At 37.8% G+C, this 17,534-nt stretch overlaps 1 protein-coding gene and 2 non-coding genes across 3 annotated transcripts; all 3 read right to left on the reverse strand.

Moving 5' to 3' along the window:
* Positions 1–275: 275 nt before the first annotated feature.
* LOC122671664 (probable Ufm1-specific protease) lies at positions 276–10,628 on the reverse strand. The gene is made up of 13 exons (XM_043869024.1): positions 10,403–10,628; positions 9,977–10,330; positions 9,624–9,889; positions 8,784–8,871; positions 8,461–8,636; positions 4,860–4,950; positions 3,756–3,881; positions 3,615–3,662; positions 3,375–3,451; positions 1,614–1,702; positions 1,194–1,305; positions 961–1,063; positions 276–642 (listed from the first exon to the last, which is right to left on the reverse strand). The coding sequence occupies exons 1-13, from the start codon at positions 10,593–10,595 to the stop codon at positions 413–415; spliced, it is 1,953 nt and encodes a 650-aa protein (XP_043724959.1). The 5' UTR covers positions 10,596–10,628; the 3' UTR covers positions 276–412.
* Positions 10,629–13,971: 3,343 nt separating this feature from the next.
* Positions 13,972–14,074, reverse strand: LOC122638444. The gene has a single exon (XR_006329439.1). It is a non-coding gene; the product is annotated as a U6 spliceosomal RNA (small nuclear RNA).
* Positions 14,075–14,254: 180 nt separating this feature from the next.
* LOC122638445 lies at positions 14,255–14,357 on the reverse strand. The gene has a single exon (XR_006329440.1). It is a non-coding gene; the product is annotated as a U6 spliceosomal RNA (small nuclear RNA).
* Between the last annotated feature and the right edge of the window lie 3,177 nt (positions 14,358–17,534).

The raw sequence follows: 17,534 nt of genomic DNA on the forward strand, positions 1-17,534 counted from the left end.
TCAAGCAGGCTGTGGTCGATTCCATGAATCACAAGTCTCAGCTTGCTTAGGTTTATAGGGCTCATAGTCTTATACTAGTATAAACAAGCATAGTTTTGCCAACAATGGTTAAAAGGGGAAAAAAGTTATTTTAGTAACTAGATGCAGTAAAGCCAGAAGCCAGAAGCCAGAAGCCTCTTACCCATCATCTACTTAAGAATGTATCCAGGACATGATTTAACCCATTACTTGACGCGTTAGAGTATACATTAAAAAAAAAAAAAAAACAAAAACATAAAAACCCTCTAAGAAGTGGCATAAGCAAAATTTACAACATAATATTCACCAGTAGCATGTAGAAGATCCAGCTGACCTAGAGCTGACAATTATCGCTTTCCCTACATATTCTGTCACAAGCTCATCCTACATTGATTCATACCATGTTGGGCCTTTGAGGAAGCAAAAGATTATAGAACTTGTCATGCAAGAAGAAATTCTTACCCTTGCTATCAACAGCCTTTTTCCACCCACACCACCCACCATTCACAATCTTTTTTAGCTCATCATTACCCGTGTAGTGAGGATCCAGTATAAGGAATGCACAATCACCACTTGTCTCATTGTAGTCAACTCCCAGTAGGGTGTATGCAAGAACACCGCCACCTGCAGCAAATTATAAAGGCTCAGATGGAAGAAACACCCGTGTTTGTGTGTGTGAAAACTACCACTGCACCAAATCTAAGTAACTTGTTCATTGCTAGTCTGCTTCACATTTCATGCATTAATATTGTCTAGGTCTGTTTGTCTCATGGCAGTGACAGTCCAGAAGGGCACCAATTTTTCTATCTAACCTCATTGATTAAACAAGAAATCATAGGTATGTTCTCATCGAGACTATTTACTGGGCTCATCACCATCTCAACGATTTCTGGATCTCTTCTCATAAAAAGACTCGACGAAAAGGTGCATTGCTGTACTGACCAATCATGACTGGGGTTCCTTGGTTCTCAAAATGCATGGCCAGTTCACGACATTTCTCCGGAAGCTCTGATCCTGATCTCACATTCATAATTTTGCAGCTGACCTGTTCAAATAGCAAATCATTTCTATTAAAAAAATTCATTCATTGAAAAAGTAACAGTAGTGTAATGAAGCATACAGAACAATCAGATGTTGACAGCCAATGTAATTTAAACAATCTATGTCATACTCACACCAAGAAGTTTGTCCAAAACAAAGCTTAATTCAATGGCTCCAATCCATTCACGCGATCCAACAAAGGAAGCCTCTTTGTCACCTATCTCTACAAGTGCCTGTTGTATTTCTCTAAGAACAGAAATAGTTTTTCAGTTGACCATAATAGTAGGTGTTTAACCCTACCAGACTAGGGTAATCTTTTATATAATAACACTCGTTTATGCATCCCTTGTACTGGTTAGTGGTTATAGTCAAAAAAATTGGGGAAAAAGAGGAAGAATCAGTGGAACAAGAATTTACACAGGTAATTAAAACAAATATTCAACTTCATTTCTAACTATCTAAAGCAAAAAAAACAATAAGCTGGACGGGTAGCTACTGAGGACAGAAGAGACGAAATATATCACATTAGTTCTGATGTGTAATATCTTTCACACCTGTGTGAAGGAACTTCAATGGATGTATAGTGCTGGAGTTTAAACCATGAAATTATAGTCTGTAGAGAGCGGTAAGCACATCCCCATCCCTGGAGAGCAAATAAACATGATAGGTTAGGTCACTGAACTTAAATGCTGTGAGCTCATTCAACTTCTGACAGTATCTATATTAGTTTTTTTTTTTTTCCACGTTGCATGCGAAGCAAATTAACCACGTTGCATGCGAAGCAAATTAACTGTTGAAAATTAAAAGCAAAACTAAACCAACTTGATCAGCAACATAGAAAGTCTTCTGGCATTCTAATAAAACAACAGCAACTTTAACATGCATACAAGCATTGTTTTTAAAACTTCTGGGTTTTGCCGGTTTTGACAGGTCAAACAGTGGTGCAATGGTAAAAAATTTTAAAAATTGAAATGTGAAGGATGAAGTTTTTCTAGTTCAGCATGTCTAGAGAATTTCTCTAAACGCACAAATATCTGTCACATGGCAGATTTGATAGAGCTGATTGTGGTGAATCTAGACCATTTTCTAGATATCCATTCGGTCGAGGTTGCCATACCACCCTCCTTCCTCATGGCAAAACATGGTGTCGATCTATAGATACAAGTTTTACCAGACCAGAAAAACATTTTGCTAAATACGAAATAAAATCGGAAAGGGGGGGCTACAAGGTAGCCCTTAAATAAGGAACCATCAAATTCAGGAACCATCTGTTTCATTTTTAAATAAGGAAACAAGCGAACTGAACCAGGCAAATTCAGGAACCATCTGTTTTACAAAAACCCACTGATTTGATTCAGGTTTTCAGTCAAGGCAGTTCCATATCTGGACCGACCAAAAAAATTGGTGGTTCTGTTCTGTCCGGTTCAATGGTTAGTTCAGTCAGGTTTTAAAGGCTGCACAAAGATAGGACATAAGACAGGACAAAATAATTCAAAAAACTACAACCTCGCTTCCAAGTAGAACATAGTTCATACTGTCTATAAGTAATTCCCCTCCCCCTAGTAAATTGTTCTATTGTGGTATTACATAAAACCTATAGACCAAAGGAGGTATTTACTGTAACAAACTACTTATTGACCAAAGGAGGAATTTACTGCAAAGAACAACTAAAAAACAGATATAGGATTTGAAATTGTGCCTCCCATTCTGTATGGGAATAACTCCCAGGAAAGTGTAGTCACCAATTCTGGAATTCCAGTACTACTTTTTTTTTGGGGGGTGGGACTAAAGGTCAGCATTTCTAGAAATTAGTGTAGAATTGATGGAACTCCAGCACTACAAACTTGATTATCTCCATGTGTGTATGTGTGTGTGTGTGTGTATATATATATATATAGGGATGAAATTTTGTGCACGGCCATGCATGGTGCACAATCGTGCACACAACTGTTGGATGGGATGAGGGGCCATGTACCATACACTGTCTTACCTATCCAACGGTTGTGCGCATGACCGTGCACAAAACCTTTTGCTATATATATATATAAATAAAACTTATTTACATTGCAATCAGTTAAATTTTTGTTGATCGAAGAAGTTAAAAATAAAAGCACCACTTCTCTAAAACTGGACCACATCATGCCTACGAAAAACACAAACTACAACGCAAAAACTGGCTGAGACCCTGTGAAAGACATCTGACATTCAAATTTATAATACAATAGATACAAAAAAAGGACTGAGGCTCTCTTTTACTTTTTTGGGGGGGAAGGTGTGGAGAGGAAGGTACACCTAGAATGGTGAAATTTACTTACAGAGTCATCGAACCCATCTTGAAGGTAGTGATAGTATTCATAAGAACCCTGAACCAGAGAGACAATGCCTCCAGAAACTGCATAAGGTAGCCCATAATAAATACTTGGTAAAACCACGGGTAATGTCAAATACAGATACTTGAGAAGTCGAGGCTTCTGAATTTTCATACAGTTTTAAATAAATGTCATAACCAAATATGAGCAGAAATATATTTGCAGTAAACTCGTAAGCAGACTAACCCCCGCTGCTAGGAATTTCAGTATGTACATCCTTAAGCAGAGCAGAACCTGAAATTATAATTAAGACAACTCCTCTAGATTAATACATATAAAAATGGAATACATACAGAATCAATTGCATATATGGAAGCTGGATATTACCCTTTCTTGTTGGGTTGCTGCCTGCATGATCTTTAGTAATGGAAAATTTGATGGCATTAGCAATTAGAAGAAGAGGACGATCCAAGGGTAAACCCAGCCTTAAATGTAGGGACCTTCTAATATCAACTGTAGAAACAAGAACTACTAAATTGTGAGAAGATTCAGATATTATAATTGACGATAAGAGAACAAATGACTTTCACAAAACCAAACAACAAAACATGGTTTGGAGTATGATTCTCTCCAACCATGCACTCTACGATAAATTTTTTACCAAGAGGACATAATGTGGGAGGTCAGTGGAATATTGATATTTTTATAACTGTCGTCATGTACTCATGTATGGTAAGACAAATAACCTTGGAGGTGCCATTCAGCATCTTGGTACCTTCTACCTAATTAGCCTTCCAATAACAATTACAGAAAATGCATTGAATATACTTTCCAGTTCTACAAATTGCCAGATACAGAACATGGCATGCCAGTGGAATCCCAACATAGCTCCAGGCATTTGCCCTTCGTATATAAGCACTTAGGTAACTAAATGCATTTATACTTGCAATCAACTCCCCCACATACAGTTTAAAGGCATATCCAAAGCCAAGAAGATGGAATGGGCCTAGCAAACCACAATTACATCCTCATGATTCAGTGTTTCCGGTGCATGGCTTTAGTGTAGTTCCTCACTTTATCCCAGTCAAAGCTTTTAAATGCAAAGGCATGATGCAAGTTATTCTACTCGCCTCGAAGGCAAAAATCTTGAAGCTATGAACATAAACCTCATGACATGATCTTTCAATAATTAAATAGATACATAAAATGCTTATGCTATTCACATAAACTACAAAAATAAAATAAAAAATCAAACATGTAAGTTGAATATATGACAACATGCAGAACAGATATTTTAAAGGAGACGCATTACAATTGAAGCATAAGACCCCCAACATTCATGGTGGCATAAAAATGCAAAAATCTTATATCTTACACTATGAACCTTAAGACTCAATACAGCTCAAGGTTGTGAGCCTAAAGCACATTCAAAACAATGGTTCCAACATTTCTTCACTCTCCATACTGTATTGGACTTCCAGTTGTACCTACCTTGTTCCATCTCAGTCTCCCCATAACTGAGTTCATAGATAACTGTCAGCGGATGCACAAACCCAGGAGGACAGAAGTGATACGGTTGTAGCTGCAAGCACAATCAATTGATTATTAAAACAGAAAAACACTAAAATGCCCTTATCTTTTCCCCTAAGGTAGGATGAATATGATATATTGATAGGGGAAAAGGCAGGAACGACAGCCATGGGTCATAAATACAATGTAGCTTACTAGGATATGAACATTTTTCCACCCTTTGATAGGGGCATGAGCAAACAAAAAATTATGAAACTTCTCAAAAATTCATCAGTATCAATTCAAGAGTAAGGATTTTATTGGAGAACCAGATATCAGCTAATGCATGTAGATGTCATTATGTCAATAACAAAGGACATCTTGTGTTTCGAATGTTAATTTGCAGAATTTATTGGCATTTAAAAAGCAAGCAGTTACAAAGATAGGGATGTTAAATGAATCATACAATCCTCGTTAAGGAGTTCAAATCAATTGAAGTAGGAGTGCCAAATGAATCAGCAAATTCCTAGTATCAAAACTAAAATTATAAAATTGGAAGTTCAATTCAAATTTTACTTACCATCTCCCAAAAAACAAGAAAGAGAGAGTTTAAGTAGCTTCATTTTAGGGGGGGGGAGGGGGAGGGGGAGTATTAAGCTGTGAATAATTCTTGCACTTTTAGTGCCAACATATCCTACAAAAGGTCGATTTTCTCAGGATGATATAGCCTCTAACAATCCTCTTTGTAAGTCAGTCGATAGACTGCCCACAGCACATGATTATAGGAGATTATCTGATGCAGATTTATCACCAAACTAGGCTTCTTTGTTTAGGAATAAGTCTGGGTTAGGTTCTATACATGTTGGGCCTTTGATCCCATGGGTTTCCAATGTAATAGGTCACTCTTATGGACCTAAAGTATGAGTAATAGGGTTTCATACGGGATTAGCTCTTTTAATTCCTTAGTTTTATTTTTATGTAATTAGTGGTCATGTGACTATTTAATTGTTTTGTAAGTTGGGCAGGATTAAGACTCTATAATTCCAGCCATGTTTTGAGTCTATTTCCTTCAGTATTTCAGTTTCCTAGTCAGTTTAGGTTACCTAATAGGTCAAGGATTGGGTTAGGCCTTTCCTTTTTAGTGTGGAAGTCTATTTTTGAGTTTTTCATATAACGTTGTAAGGCAAGTAGTGAACATGAATTTTGATTAATGAAAAGCTAATGAAAAGTTTTTTGCTGCTCTTCTTCTCCATTGAAGATTTTTGTCTTATGTGTGATCAAGGCTGAGTTTGTTGTTGTTGTTGTTATTGTGTGATCAAGGCTGGTGGGATTGGTGTTTGATCCAATTGACACCTTGGGGTGTGAAACCCGGGTGGTTCTTTTGAAGCTCTACTTTCAAGTTCAAGTCAAGTTCTGGTTTTTTTATTCAAGATCTACAATCAAACAAGTTGCTGCCAAGGAAATTCTGCAACTATAGTAAGTTTGAATCATCCCCAACCCCTACCATTCTTCTTTTAACCTTCCATACACCCAAACCCTAGAATTCCCCCATTGTTTCTTGTTTTTCCCGACACCCTAAAATCACCACAGACCATTCTAGCCGTCAAAACACCCCCAAATTTGGATCGAATATTCCCCTCCTTCAATAGAAAACTTGATCCAAGCTGCTCCCTCATCTGACCATCCTAAACCCTAGAAATCCCTCTTCTCCTCTTTCCAAAAAACCCTAACCCTAACCTTGCTGCCAATTCATTCCAACCTACTTCCATCCATCAAAACTTAACGTAACCTTCACCGGAAGACTCCCTAACATCAACTTGACCAAACCCTACCATCAAACCCTAGACCCCATTAAACCTTAACCCTAATTTAACCAAAACTCCTATTTTGGCCTAGCTGAACTACCCTGTTTTTAGCAGATCCTAGTTATTTGGCTTCTAATTGGATTACATCCAATCTAGAACTACATTAAGTGGTATCAAAGCCATGGATGAACATGGTAGACCAGTGCTGCCAGCAACACCCGATCCTATGGCTACAGTGATTGAGTCGTTTCAAAAGTTCTCTGCTGAATAGAGGACTATATCTGCAGCAAAGTGAGCAATGTCAAGTTACTCCGGTAAGGGATAAATATCAAGTACATTCTCCAGTTCATCGACCTAATCGAAGGCACAGGGAAGACAGGGAAAAGAACAGAGAAGCTAGAGAACATAGGGAGCGTCAGAGGATTCTAGAGGCTCGACTTAGCTTTGAAGACCATGTGAAATCTTATTTTAATGCTGATAATGATACTCCTCATCAACGCTATGCTGATAAATCTGCATCATTATCCCTACCTTTTGCCATACTGGTTATTCATCAATCCATATAAATCCAAATAAGCCTTGTGTAGATGCCAAAGTACCACAAACATTTCCCTTATCTATAAGGGATTTAGCATGAGGCATCTTGCCATTTCCTGGGTCAATTCCTGCAAACACCGGTTCAGCTTCACAAGGACAGAACAGGTAGCTCTGCAACAAGGATATATGTATGACAAGCTTTCTTAACCCTTAAAAACAGGATTTGGCTACAAGGTAGCCCTTAAAAATAAGATTTGGCTATAGGGGATATAGAACTTTTCTTTTTTGGATTTTAGCTGTTCTAAAATTAAGTAAACCAAATGAGATAGAATGATGAGGTGGATATGGCAGTACCAAGTAGGATAGAGTAGAAAAACAAACACATTTGAGGGAACCTACACATCACACCAAGGTGAGAGGATGAAGGGAATTCAATTGAGATGGTTCAGCAAGATGCAAGGAAGAACAATGGATATACCAGTAAGAAGAAACAGTACTGTGAACAATGGAGTTCAGGAGAAGGTTGAAACATTGTGGGAACAAATAAGGATAATGAGTAAAAAGCAGAACTGGCCTCAAATTAGAGTGTTCTGGACTTTTGTTCATTTAGCCAGACCCAAGTAGCTGAGTCAGTTCATTTGAGGTGTCATTTTATTTTCTTTCTATTTTTTGTAAATAGTTGAATTGAGCTGGCTTTTCTTATGTCTCACCATGAAAGTTGGTTGACCTCATTCACTCATTCAAATGGAATCACATGCCTTTAGACCTCATGGGCATATGATTGGAGTATGCTTTCAGCCAGAATATGCTGGAAATTGTGCAGGAGGGAGAGATAAGGACATAGGATGCTTGTCTATTGAAGGAAATGGTTATTCCCAAAGTTTTCCATCCTTCTGCTTATGCCCTTCTTTACTGATTTTCATTAATAAGGCGTTTAAAGTGATTTTAGATGCACTCGGGTTCAGACAGTGTTGGGGAAGTACCTTTATTCTGCAACTGCAATCTTGTTCCTGCCAGTGGTGTTCGATGTTTCATTGTGGTCTAAGCATAACTTCAATCTTTCTTGTTTTGTTCCTCTCTGTTTTCCTTTTCTCATTTTCAAGAAATTTCAGTTAAAGAATGATTTTCCTAATGATTAGAAAGAAAAATGTCTCCAACCATTATTCAGTATTCTCATGAAGATAATAAGCTAATATAAGAACCTAAAACAACATGTTAAAAGCATTCAATGTTAAGTTTACCTGAGGATGTTGTGTAAAGAGATTAGAATAAAGAGTCTTCTCCATCGTAGTTAACTGGTCAACTAATCCTGGCACAATCAACTTCGATACAGCATGTACAGCAGGAAGATCCTTAGCAGCATAGCAAAGGATGTCTAGCTTAAAGCTGACAACCAAAAGCCTTGCAGGTTCTGAAGCTGAAAACACAAAATGTTCATCCCTAGTAAGAATGAATTGTAATATCAACATATGGTTGAAAGCATTATGAATTGAAAATGGGGATAAATTCACCCAGCATCATCCAATATACAAGATACCAGTTTGATTCACCATAAAATCAATACCAGGAAAATATTCGGCAAGAGGTGCCACAGCTTTTGGAGAACTCCCTGACTTATTCCACAGGATACTCACTTGGATTGTATCTGCACTCTAACCGAAAAAACTTTTACAACAAATGAACCACATTGGTGCTAGTTAACAAAAGTTTAAAAAAAAAATTATTACAAGACTCTATTGCTTGCATAAATTAGAACTTAGAAGGGCCAACTTGAAGAGGATATTGCGCATAAAATCAGTGAGGCTTGGAATATTGTCATGGACGTATACCAGTAAAATTTCACAAAATTATAGGAATGGAATTGTTGTATAGAACTCAATGCGGGGCAATAAAAGTAAACAACATAGACATTATGACTTATGAGGGTAGCTGAAATGAGTTTGTTGATACAGATGAATAGCAATACTAGGAGAGGATAGAATCAACAATTCACATGTTCAATGAAAATTAATAGTAGTGCCAGTAGGTGCCAATATGAGAGAAAGTTGCTTGAGATGGTTCAGAAATGTGCAACAGAGGCCCTTGAATGCACCAGCGAGAAGTGGGTGCAATCAAGAGTGGTAAAACCGTAAAAGGAGGTGGAAACCAAAGATGAGCTGGGTTGAAGTGACAAAAAATGACTGAAAATATTTAAGAGATAATAGCAGATGAGTATTTAAGAGAGAACATAACACATAGCCTTTAATAGACAGGAACAGAAAGCCAAACCCATGTAGTTTGGCAGATAAGGTGTAGTGAGTTGAAATGAATTTAACAGTATAGTGTTTTGTAGTGCGTATAACCACAAGGTAACATTACCAAACTATTACCAAGTTGCAACAAAGCACACGTAAATAATACTAACCTGCCCAGAAGAAAATGACAAAGCCGGTTTACTATTTGAACAAAAGTATGAACAAGGTAAGGCATTGACATCCAATTCTTTTACAACTCCCTTCAAAAGAACATCTGAAAGATGCGTCTGATAATCTAATTCCATGCCACGAAGCATGACAGGCCGAGATTCTCCCCCAGAGCTTTCATTTACTGCTTCCAGTATAAATACAACCTCAGGATCTCTGAGCTTAGCCGCAACAGCTTCAGTTGCTGAAGACAACACCTTCTCGGCAGCTATGGTGATACAACAATCGAAATTGGAATCAAGGTCAAAGTGTACATAATTATAAAACATAATCTAGATTGAGGGTTAAAACTTACCAGAGTCCCTGTTCGTAGGAACATAGATAGGCAAATTCATAGCCAACTCGCACCGCAGGAGGCAACCTCTTTCGCATATATACTTGTGAGGGTTTTCTTCATAAACAACGGTAGTAACGGCTCCTAGGTTGGAAGAGTTTTCGGGTTCAGAGACGAAAAAGTGAATGTCACCGGTGGTCGGATCCGCAACTGCTCCCACCGTATCGCGAATACCTCGATCATCGCCTGAGAGGAACTTTCTCATCCTACGAGCAGCATCAGCTGCCTTACCAGCATTTTGTTCCCAATTACTATCTCCAGGTAGTAAAGCTCCGATTATATCGAACCCTCTCAGCAATAATGTTCTTAGATCAACTGTTCCATCGATGAGACTACGTCAAAATTCAGAAGGGTGAGGAGGAAGACCAGGAGAAGATGAAACATTACCTGATTCTTTGGTGTATTCTGGGGAGAACGGATCGCCTGGTAGAGTATGGAGACATCTGATGGTGGAGACGATGGTGAGTGGCGGGAAGAAGGGAGATCCGATCAGCCACTGAAGGCCCGGTTCCTTACCGAAGATGATGAGCTTGCGGCACAGAACCGTAACGCTTCTCTCCTCCGGGCTTCCATTGTCCATTCTCGATCTCACCGCTGATTCCGCCGATTCTCAGTGAGATAACTCTCTTGTCTCTGTATCGGCTCCGGAGCTCAGTATGAATTTAGTTCGATTTTAGTTTGGAAAATGAAATTGTTTATTAAACATATGGTTTAAATCGATAAATAGTCGGATTTGAATCAATTATTACTGATTGATCTTGGCATTTTATACATGCACTCTAGTGTTTTATAGTGGATTTAAATTAATTTAAATAGTTTTTATAGCTTAATTCATTATTTGAGGTCAGGGGTGTCAATTGATCGCTTTGAACCGGTTTCGGTTCGATTCAGTTTCAATGTGAAATTGAGAAAGTCTAAAACATAATCCAATAATAATGCACCAGTTTCAATTCAGTTTGGGTTCGGTATGGCTTCGATTTCTTATCAGTTTACTATGGGGTTGATTTTGGCTTGCCATGAAAACATATTCAAAAGTATGGAAAAAATGTCTCTTTTATTTTTATGACTTTCAGGTTGGTATCAGGTTATATCGGTTTCGGTCTAGTTTTTTAAGTTCGGTTTGGTTTCCTAGTCACAATATCCCAATCCAAAACATGATCAAATGAGCTCATATCGATTTTGGATCGTTTCAATTTAGTTTCGTCGGTTCAGACTAGGTTTTGACACCCTAATTAGGCCTAGATGTTGCGATTCAAATCTTACAGCATCAGATTTCTTTTAAAAATAGGTATGTTCTTTGATTACTGTAATTCAACTAGCGATAAAACCAAAGTTGGTTTAACTTGAACCGTTTAAAAATCATTTATTAAAATTGGTTTGATTTGGGTTGTTGGATTCGTTTAATAAACGCTTCCAATTCTGTTCAACCCTTCATACCTTGAATCGAATCAGAAACGAACCAATTAACACCCTTATAAGTTATTAATTATTTAATTAAATAATTATGCATAAACGGTCATTTCATTATGTCAGCTAGAGTGGATTCTAACAGGGTTTTGGCGTTGGAGATCTTGCATTGCATACATTGGACGTTTACAACAACTAGTTTTTTTGCGTTGCATCTTCTATCTTAAAAATAAACATCTTTTGGGCCGTTTTCTTTGCGGATTTTCCAATGAGTATTTTTCCTCTATAAATAAATGACATCCTTAACATTTCAATGTTATTTTGTTTCTTTCATTCTTTCCTCTTTTGTGTATGTAAATCCAAGGAGCATATTACTTTGATATCCTGTGTTTTATCGATTATTCTTGGAAAGTATTCTTTGAGGCTGAACACAACTATGTAGAACTCGAAGGGACACCATAGGAGAATGCATTACAACTCATGGTAGCCAATGACTATTTTATATTAGAGACTAATTCACATGGACCAGGATCCTCTACAATACTGGCGGGGCGGCAGTGCACATCCGATGGCACAGCAGAGACCAGGTGGCACACATGGCACACATGGCCTCTGCTGTACTGTTGGGCATGCACTGCCGCCCTGCCGATGTTGTAGAGGATTTTTATCCAATTCACACTTGTCCCAATTGCACTATTTGGAGTGCACTTATCCCTCATGAAATAAAGAATTTCATCCATGCTGATGTCCTTACGAAGACTCTCATTGGCCCCGTATTGCTGTAGGGGCTACACGACCAAACAGTGATCTCTTGCCCTACCTTAAAATACTAACACTATGATACAAATCCTTTACAAATATAGCCCCTATTCAACCATTCATGTGTCGATCAATGAATCCTTCACATGTTTTCAGAAGGAAATCCAGAAAATATTCCCATGAAGGGTCGTCAATTCGTCACTAATGTGGCAACAACCCCGTCGCAGATCTTTGGAGAGCCCATGGTTCTCACATGGAGCCGCCTCCACCACCGAGGCACCGACCACTCCCCCCGTATGGGGGATCACTCACATTTTGGTGGAACCCACTAATGGTTATTGTTATCCAACGATCAGAAATGTTTGGATGATGATGATCTTCTAGCTGCCTTAACGCCAGATAAATTTACACAACTCTTTATGTTCCTTTAGGTTGCAAGAGAAATTAGAGGAGGAGTACGTGAAATTTTTAAACCTAACAAATAAATTTTTTAATCATCATCCCTTGTGATTGCATAAAACTACTTGAATTTCTTACCATTTTTTGTAATGATACATTTTATACATAATTTTTATTTTACTTTTTAAATCAAAGGGAATTGGATGCACATCAAAGTGAAATTTAATAACCAAATATGGAATGATTTGGAGTTAGTGATATAGTCATGAGGTAATAGTGATTATAAAAGTTTCCTTTTTCGATTTGAAAATTTTCATTCCCTTCTCTTTAACTCTTTTTGCAACCACACGAAGCTTTAAGATTTTATTTATTTATTTATTTCTTTTTGGTTAAAAGAGAACTCATTTATTGAAGCATGTCTAACACAAGGTATCCGAATTACAGACATCCATCAACCAAGGAGTGGAGATAGGCCATACTGGATCACACACACAAGACAAGACCTTAAGATTTTATTTATGGACAATCCATTTGTGATCAAGGTGAATACAATTGATTGTTGTCGTTTACTCTTTACTAAAGAAAAAACTGATTGTTGTAATTAATTTTTTTTTATAACTTTGACTATATTTCTCTCTTTCTTTTTATATGATTTTTTTTTTAGGGAGAATGTTCTCTGTGCCAGGGGCGCAGGCTGCACCCAGACACATGGGGGTGGGTGCAATGATCACCCTGCCCCCTGAGTGGCAGGCCCACGTGTCTGGGTGCAGCCTGCGCTGCGGCATAGAGAACATGAGCCCTTTTTTTTTTTATAACTTCACACTCCCTCTCCTTCTCCCTTTTATTGTTACTATAGTAACACAATTACTCTCCATGTGACCAATGGATGAACTGTATTCCAAACGCAAAGTATTATATTAAGATGGACTAAGTTTTTCTCCATCCATGGTGAATGGGATTCCATTCACTACGGATGTAGGACGGGCAGGAGAGGGCATCACGAGGGTGTTTTGAAAAAATACTAAAATCCTATAGGGATTTATGAACCCTAGGATGGTGGGTGAACCGTCCTCTATGGGTAGAGGAAAACTTTATCCCATTAAGATAATCCATGATGTAATCATTTTACTAGATAGTCCATGGTGAAAAAATATAGTCATTGTGCCATTGACACGTTTCATGCTCTGGTTAGCGGAATCGTTGTCCCCTTCAATTCGCTGCCCCCTCCAATTCTTCACACAAGGGCGGAAATGATCACCCTACCTCTTGCCCGAAAACACTGTCCAAGGTGTTAGAGGAATTGGAGGTGATAATTATTCCTGGTTAACATTCTGTTTTTTAGGTAAGGAGATTCTAGAATAGTTTCACAAGATTAGGTTGAATTTCCCAAAAAAAATTTGGACCATTTCTCGATTTGTGCGTGTCATCCTTGCGCAGGGGCCATGCTAATCTTCTCTGTATCGTTCCAATTTTATCGGATGTCTCCGAAGAGACAACTACTTGGGTAGCTCTTACACATATAAAGTATGGAAGTATCATCTTCTTATCCGATGTGGGATTAATGGTGTGTTGAAGCTTGACCAATTTTTTTTAAGGAAGTGGGATGTAGGTGATTATTTTATGGAGATTCTATAGTGCTTTCACAAGAAAAGGGATTGGGTTGAATTTTCCCAAAAAAATTTGGACCATTTCTCGATTTGTGCGTGTCATCCTTGCGCAGGGGCCATGCTAATCTTCTCTGTATCGTTCCAATTTTATCGGATGTCTCCGAAGAGACAAACAATATGGCTAGCTCTTACACATGTGAAGTATGGAAGTATCATCTTCTTATCCGATGTGGGATTAATGGTGTGTTGAAGCTTCACTTTTTCTATTGCCCCAAGAATGAAATGATATTATATAAAGCTCCAAGCATCACATATTTAAAAACTCACATTTGTTGTAGTGCTCCTACAATAGAAATGGTATAATATAAAAGCCCTAGGCATCACAGTGCGTTTCATTCATCCAAATGTAGAAACTATCCTCGTCCCTTGATGAACTTTCTATTCTCAAATAAAAAATATAATGTTTGAATACCAAGATAATACCAAAGGTATAATGGTTATTTTTGCATAACGCGTTGGATTCGGATGAAATTTTGCGTATAAGTTCGAAATTTATCTCATACGGTTCCCTGCTCGGTATGATTCCTACAATTCTTCTCATAGGGGGTGGAAATGACCACCTCACCCCCTGCCCAGACACCCTGTCCTAGTGAGATCCACCCCCCCTCTTATTAGAGGCACTAGGGAACCATACCAAACAAAGAACTATAGGAGATAATTTTTCGATTCAGAACGGCTAAATAAGGTTATCCTAATAATTTTGACTATATTTGAAAAGATTTGAGAATCGAATTTATACCAAGGGGAAAATAGTAATTTACCATATAATTGCCATATGAATCAAGTGAGCCCTAATCATCATCAAAAGGTCTCCCAAGGTGTAATGTCTACACCATATTTCTTGTAGGTAATTTGGTTAATCAAATGATAGAATGAGTAATCTTGTAAACCCAAATCCAATTTTGAGTAATCTCATAATTTTACCAATAAAAGATGGTAGACTTTCCATAATCGCAACATAATCGCCTACAATTGGTTTATGGGGAGGGAGGGGTTGGAGAGCATGGTGGGGGAGTGGAGCATGATGAGAGTGGAAGAGAGAGGCGGCGGTGTTAGGCGATGGTGTTTGCGGTAACGGCAACAGTGGTGGTAGTCGAGTAAAATTGTGCTTGGTTTAAAGGGGAAAATTATCCTCTTCAATTCCCTAAAATTCGACAGTGCGGTAATGTTAGGTGGAGATGCTGACACATGGCAGTTTGGACATCCAACATTCCGAGCTCATTGACTATGTTGAGCTCGAACCATTGGATGTTTGAGCTGCAATGTGTCGGCATTCTCACTTGTTTTAGGAATTGGAGAGGATAATAATCTGGTTTAGATAAAAAATAAAATGGTTTTGGAAAAAAACCATTCCCAAAGGTAATTCAAACGTTAGTTTTCAAAGACGAGGTACCCTAAGGCTACGTTTGGTAAATGTCTGAACAACGAACGCCCGTTCTTGACTAGAAATATTCTTTGGCGTTCTTGGTCTAGAACAGCATTCTGAGACCGAAAATGACTGTTTGGTAACGGTCTCAAGAACGCCGTTCAGAACGAAAATGGTGTTTGGTATAATCTGTTCTTCCCTATTTGATATTAATTACAATAATGTCATCCTCATCTATATTAAGACAAAAAAATACATGTCAATGTTTTTCTCTCTTACCAATCAAACATAAATTAAAATATCTAATAAATTCCAAACCTTAACATAAATTAAAATATCTCATTAACATAAGCAAAATAATTATAAAAATGTCAAATTTCAAAGATGCCATTAAAATTGGGTTCTTGTGTGGATTAATGCCATAACTGATTATGCTATGAACAGTTGAATAAAAATGGCCTTGGTGGATTCGAACCGCCACCCCCTTGGAACATGAGCAACTGCTCATGTTCCAAGTGCTCTACCAATTTGAGCTAAAGACCCATCAAGTGCTCATTGATTAGGGAGAGGGGGGGCTGCCAATGGTGTAGGTGTGTTGTAGGTGCTTGGGGCTGCCAATGGTGGCCTTAGCTACTGTTGTGTATAAAAAAAATAAAAAATGCAATAGAAGAGACCAATCTATTCTACCACATCCACAGATGCAGTGTATAATGCTGCCTGCTGAATGCTAGCTGGTGCCAAGGTTCTAAAATCTATTCTACCACATGGCAGCATTTCTTGCCATTCTTTCTGAACTATCTATCATCTAATCATGCATTAATTTTTAGCTGAATTATAAATTATGCAAGACTGCAGTTTTAGGACATCAATCAAACATTAACACAGCAAAACCATATCAAATTAATCCAGATTCATCTAGCAATAGAAGAAGACCAAATAATTGATCAAACAATATCATTAACCATGACTACATTTTAAGCATTACTTTTAGCAGACTTTCTGTTTTTGCAATGCATTTCTGCAATTCTCTGATTGGAAGTATTCAGCAATGTATTCTTGTGATGAAAAAATAGACTGAATAAAGAATAACTGCAAAAGTGTGTCTATCTAAAAACCTAGTATGTCCTTACAGATATGATAGTTTTCTTTTCAATTTGATAGAAAGGACTTCTTCAATAATGAAATAAGCCCGATAGGAAACACAATGAGCCTATTCTCATTACACCTGAATTGATAAGACTTTGAGCTAAAAATATTCAGACCACAGTTAGAACCTAATAGCATTCCTTTATCCTGAAGAGATCAAGACTTCTCCCAACCTCCTAAGCTCTTGAACATGGTTATAAAATTACAATGTTTATATATACATTGTCTATGGCTGCAAAGATCAGTCACCTAAGCATCATAATTTAGCACCTTCTATTCACCCTTAAAAACCAAAGATGAGAAAAAAATAGCATCTTCTCATCTTTCTGCACTCTCAAGCTCTTCCTGATCCTCCATTTGGACTTCTTCCTTATTTGGGTTAACACAACCAATTTCGTGACTACTGATATGCTGAACGAACCACCAAGAGGTAGGATCTTCTTCATTGAGGTCCTCTTCATATTCATTATCCTTAGGTGAATGTGAGATCGCATAACCGTCCATCCAAGCAGGACAGGGGTATTCAACTCCAAGAGCAGCCAGAACTTGTGAATCATTTGAAGGACTTGAAGCATGTGATGGTGCTTCTGAAGTGTCATGCCTCAAGCATGAACATTCTGGGACTTAAAATATTGATCTTTTCAATTAAATTTGCAACAAATTTTTTGATTGATTACAGCATATGCAATCCCAGTCCTTAGGATACGCCATTGTAAGCTTATTTTGGTAAAACATGAACAAAGAAACTAATCCCATCTCAAACCCATAAATCAGA

This window comes from Telopea speciosissima, chromosome 8 (assembly GCF_018873765.1).
Source record: "Telopea speciosissima isolate NSW1024214 ecotype Mountain lineage chromosome 8, Tspe_v1, whole genome shotgun sequence".
Taxonomy (NCBI): Eukaryota; Viridiplantae; Streptophyta; class Magnoliopsida; order Proteales; family Proteaceae; genus Telopea; species Telopea speciosissima.

Bases quoted from the DNA above. Each gene is read 5' to 3' on its own strand.
- LOC122671664 (XM_043869024.1), bottom strand. From the start codon at position 10,595: ATGGACAATGGAAGCCCGGAGGAGAGAAGCGTTACGGTTCTGTGCCGC. The intron at 3,882-4,859 runs GTAGGTACAACT...TTGTTTCTACAG, and splicing joins GGAGACTGAGATGGAACAAG to TTGATATTAGAAGGTCCCTA. The intron at 1,306-1,613 runs GTGTGAAAGATA...TTCTGTTCTTAG, and splicing joins ATTGAAGTTCCTTCACACAG to AGAAATACAACAGGCACTTG.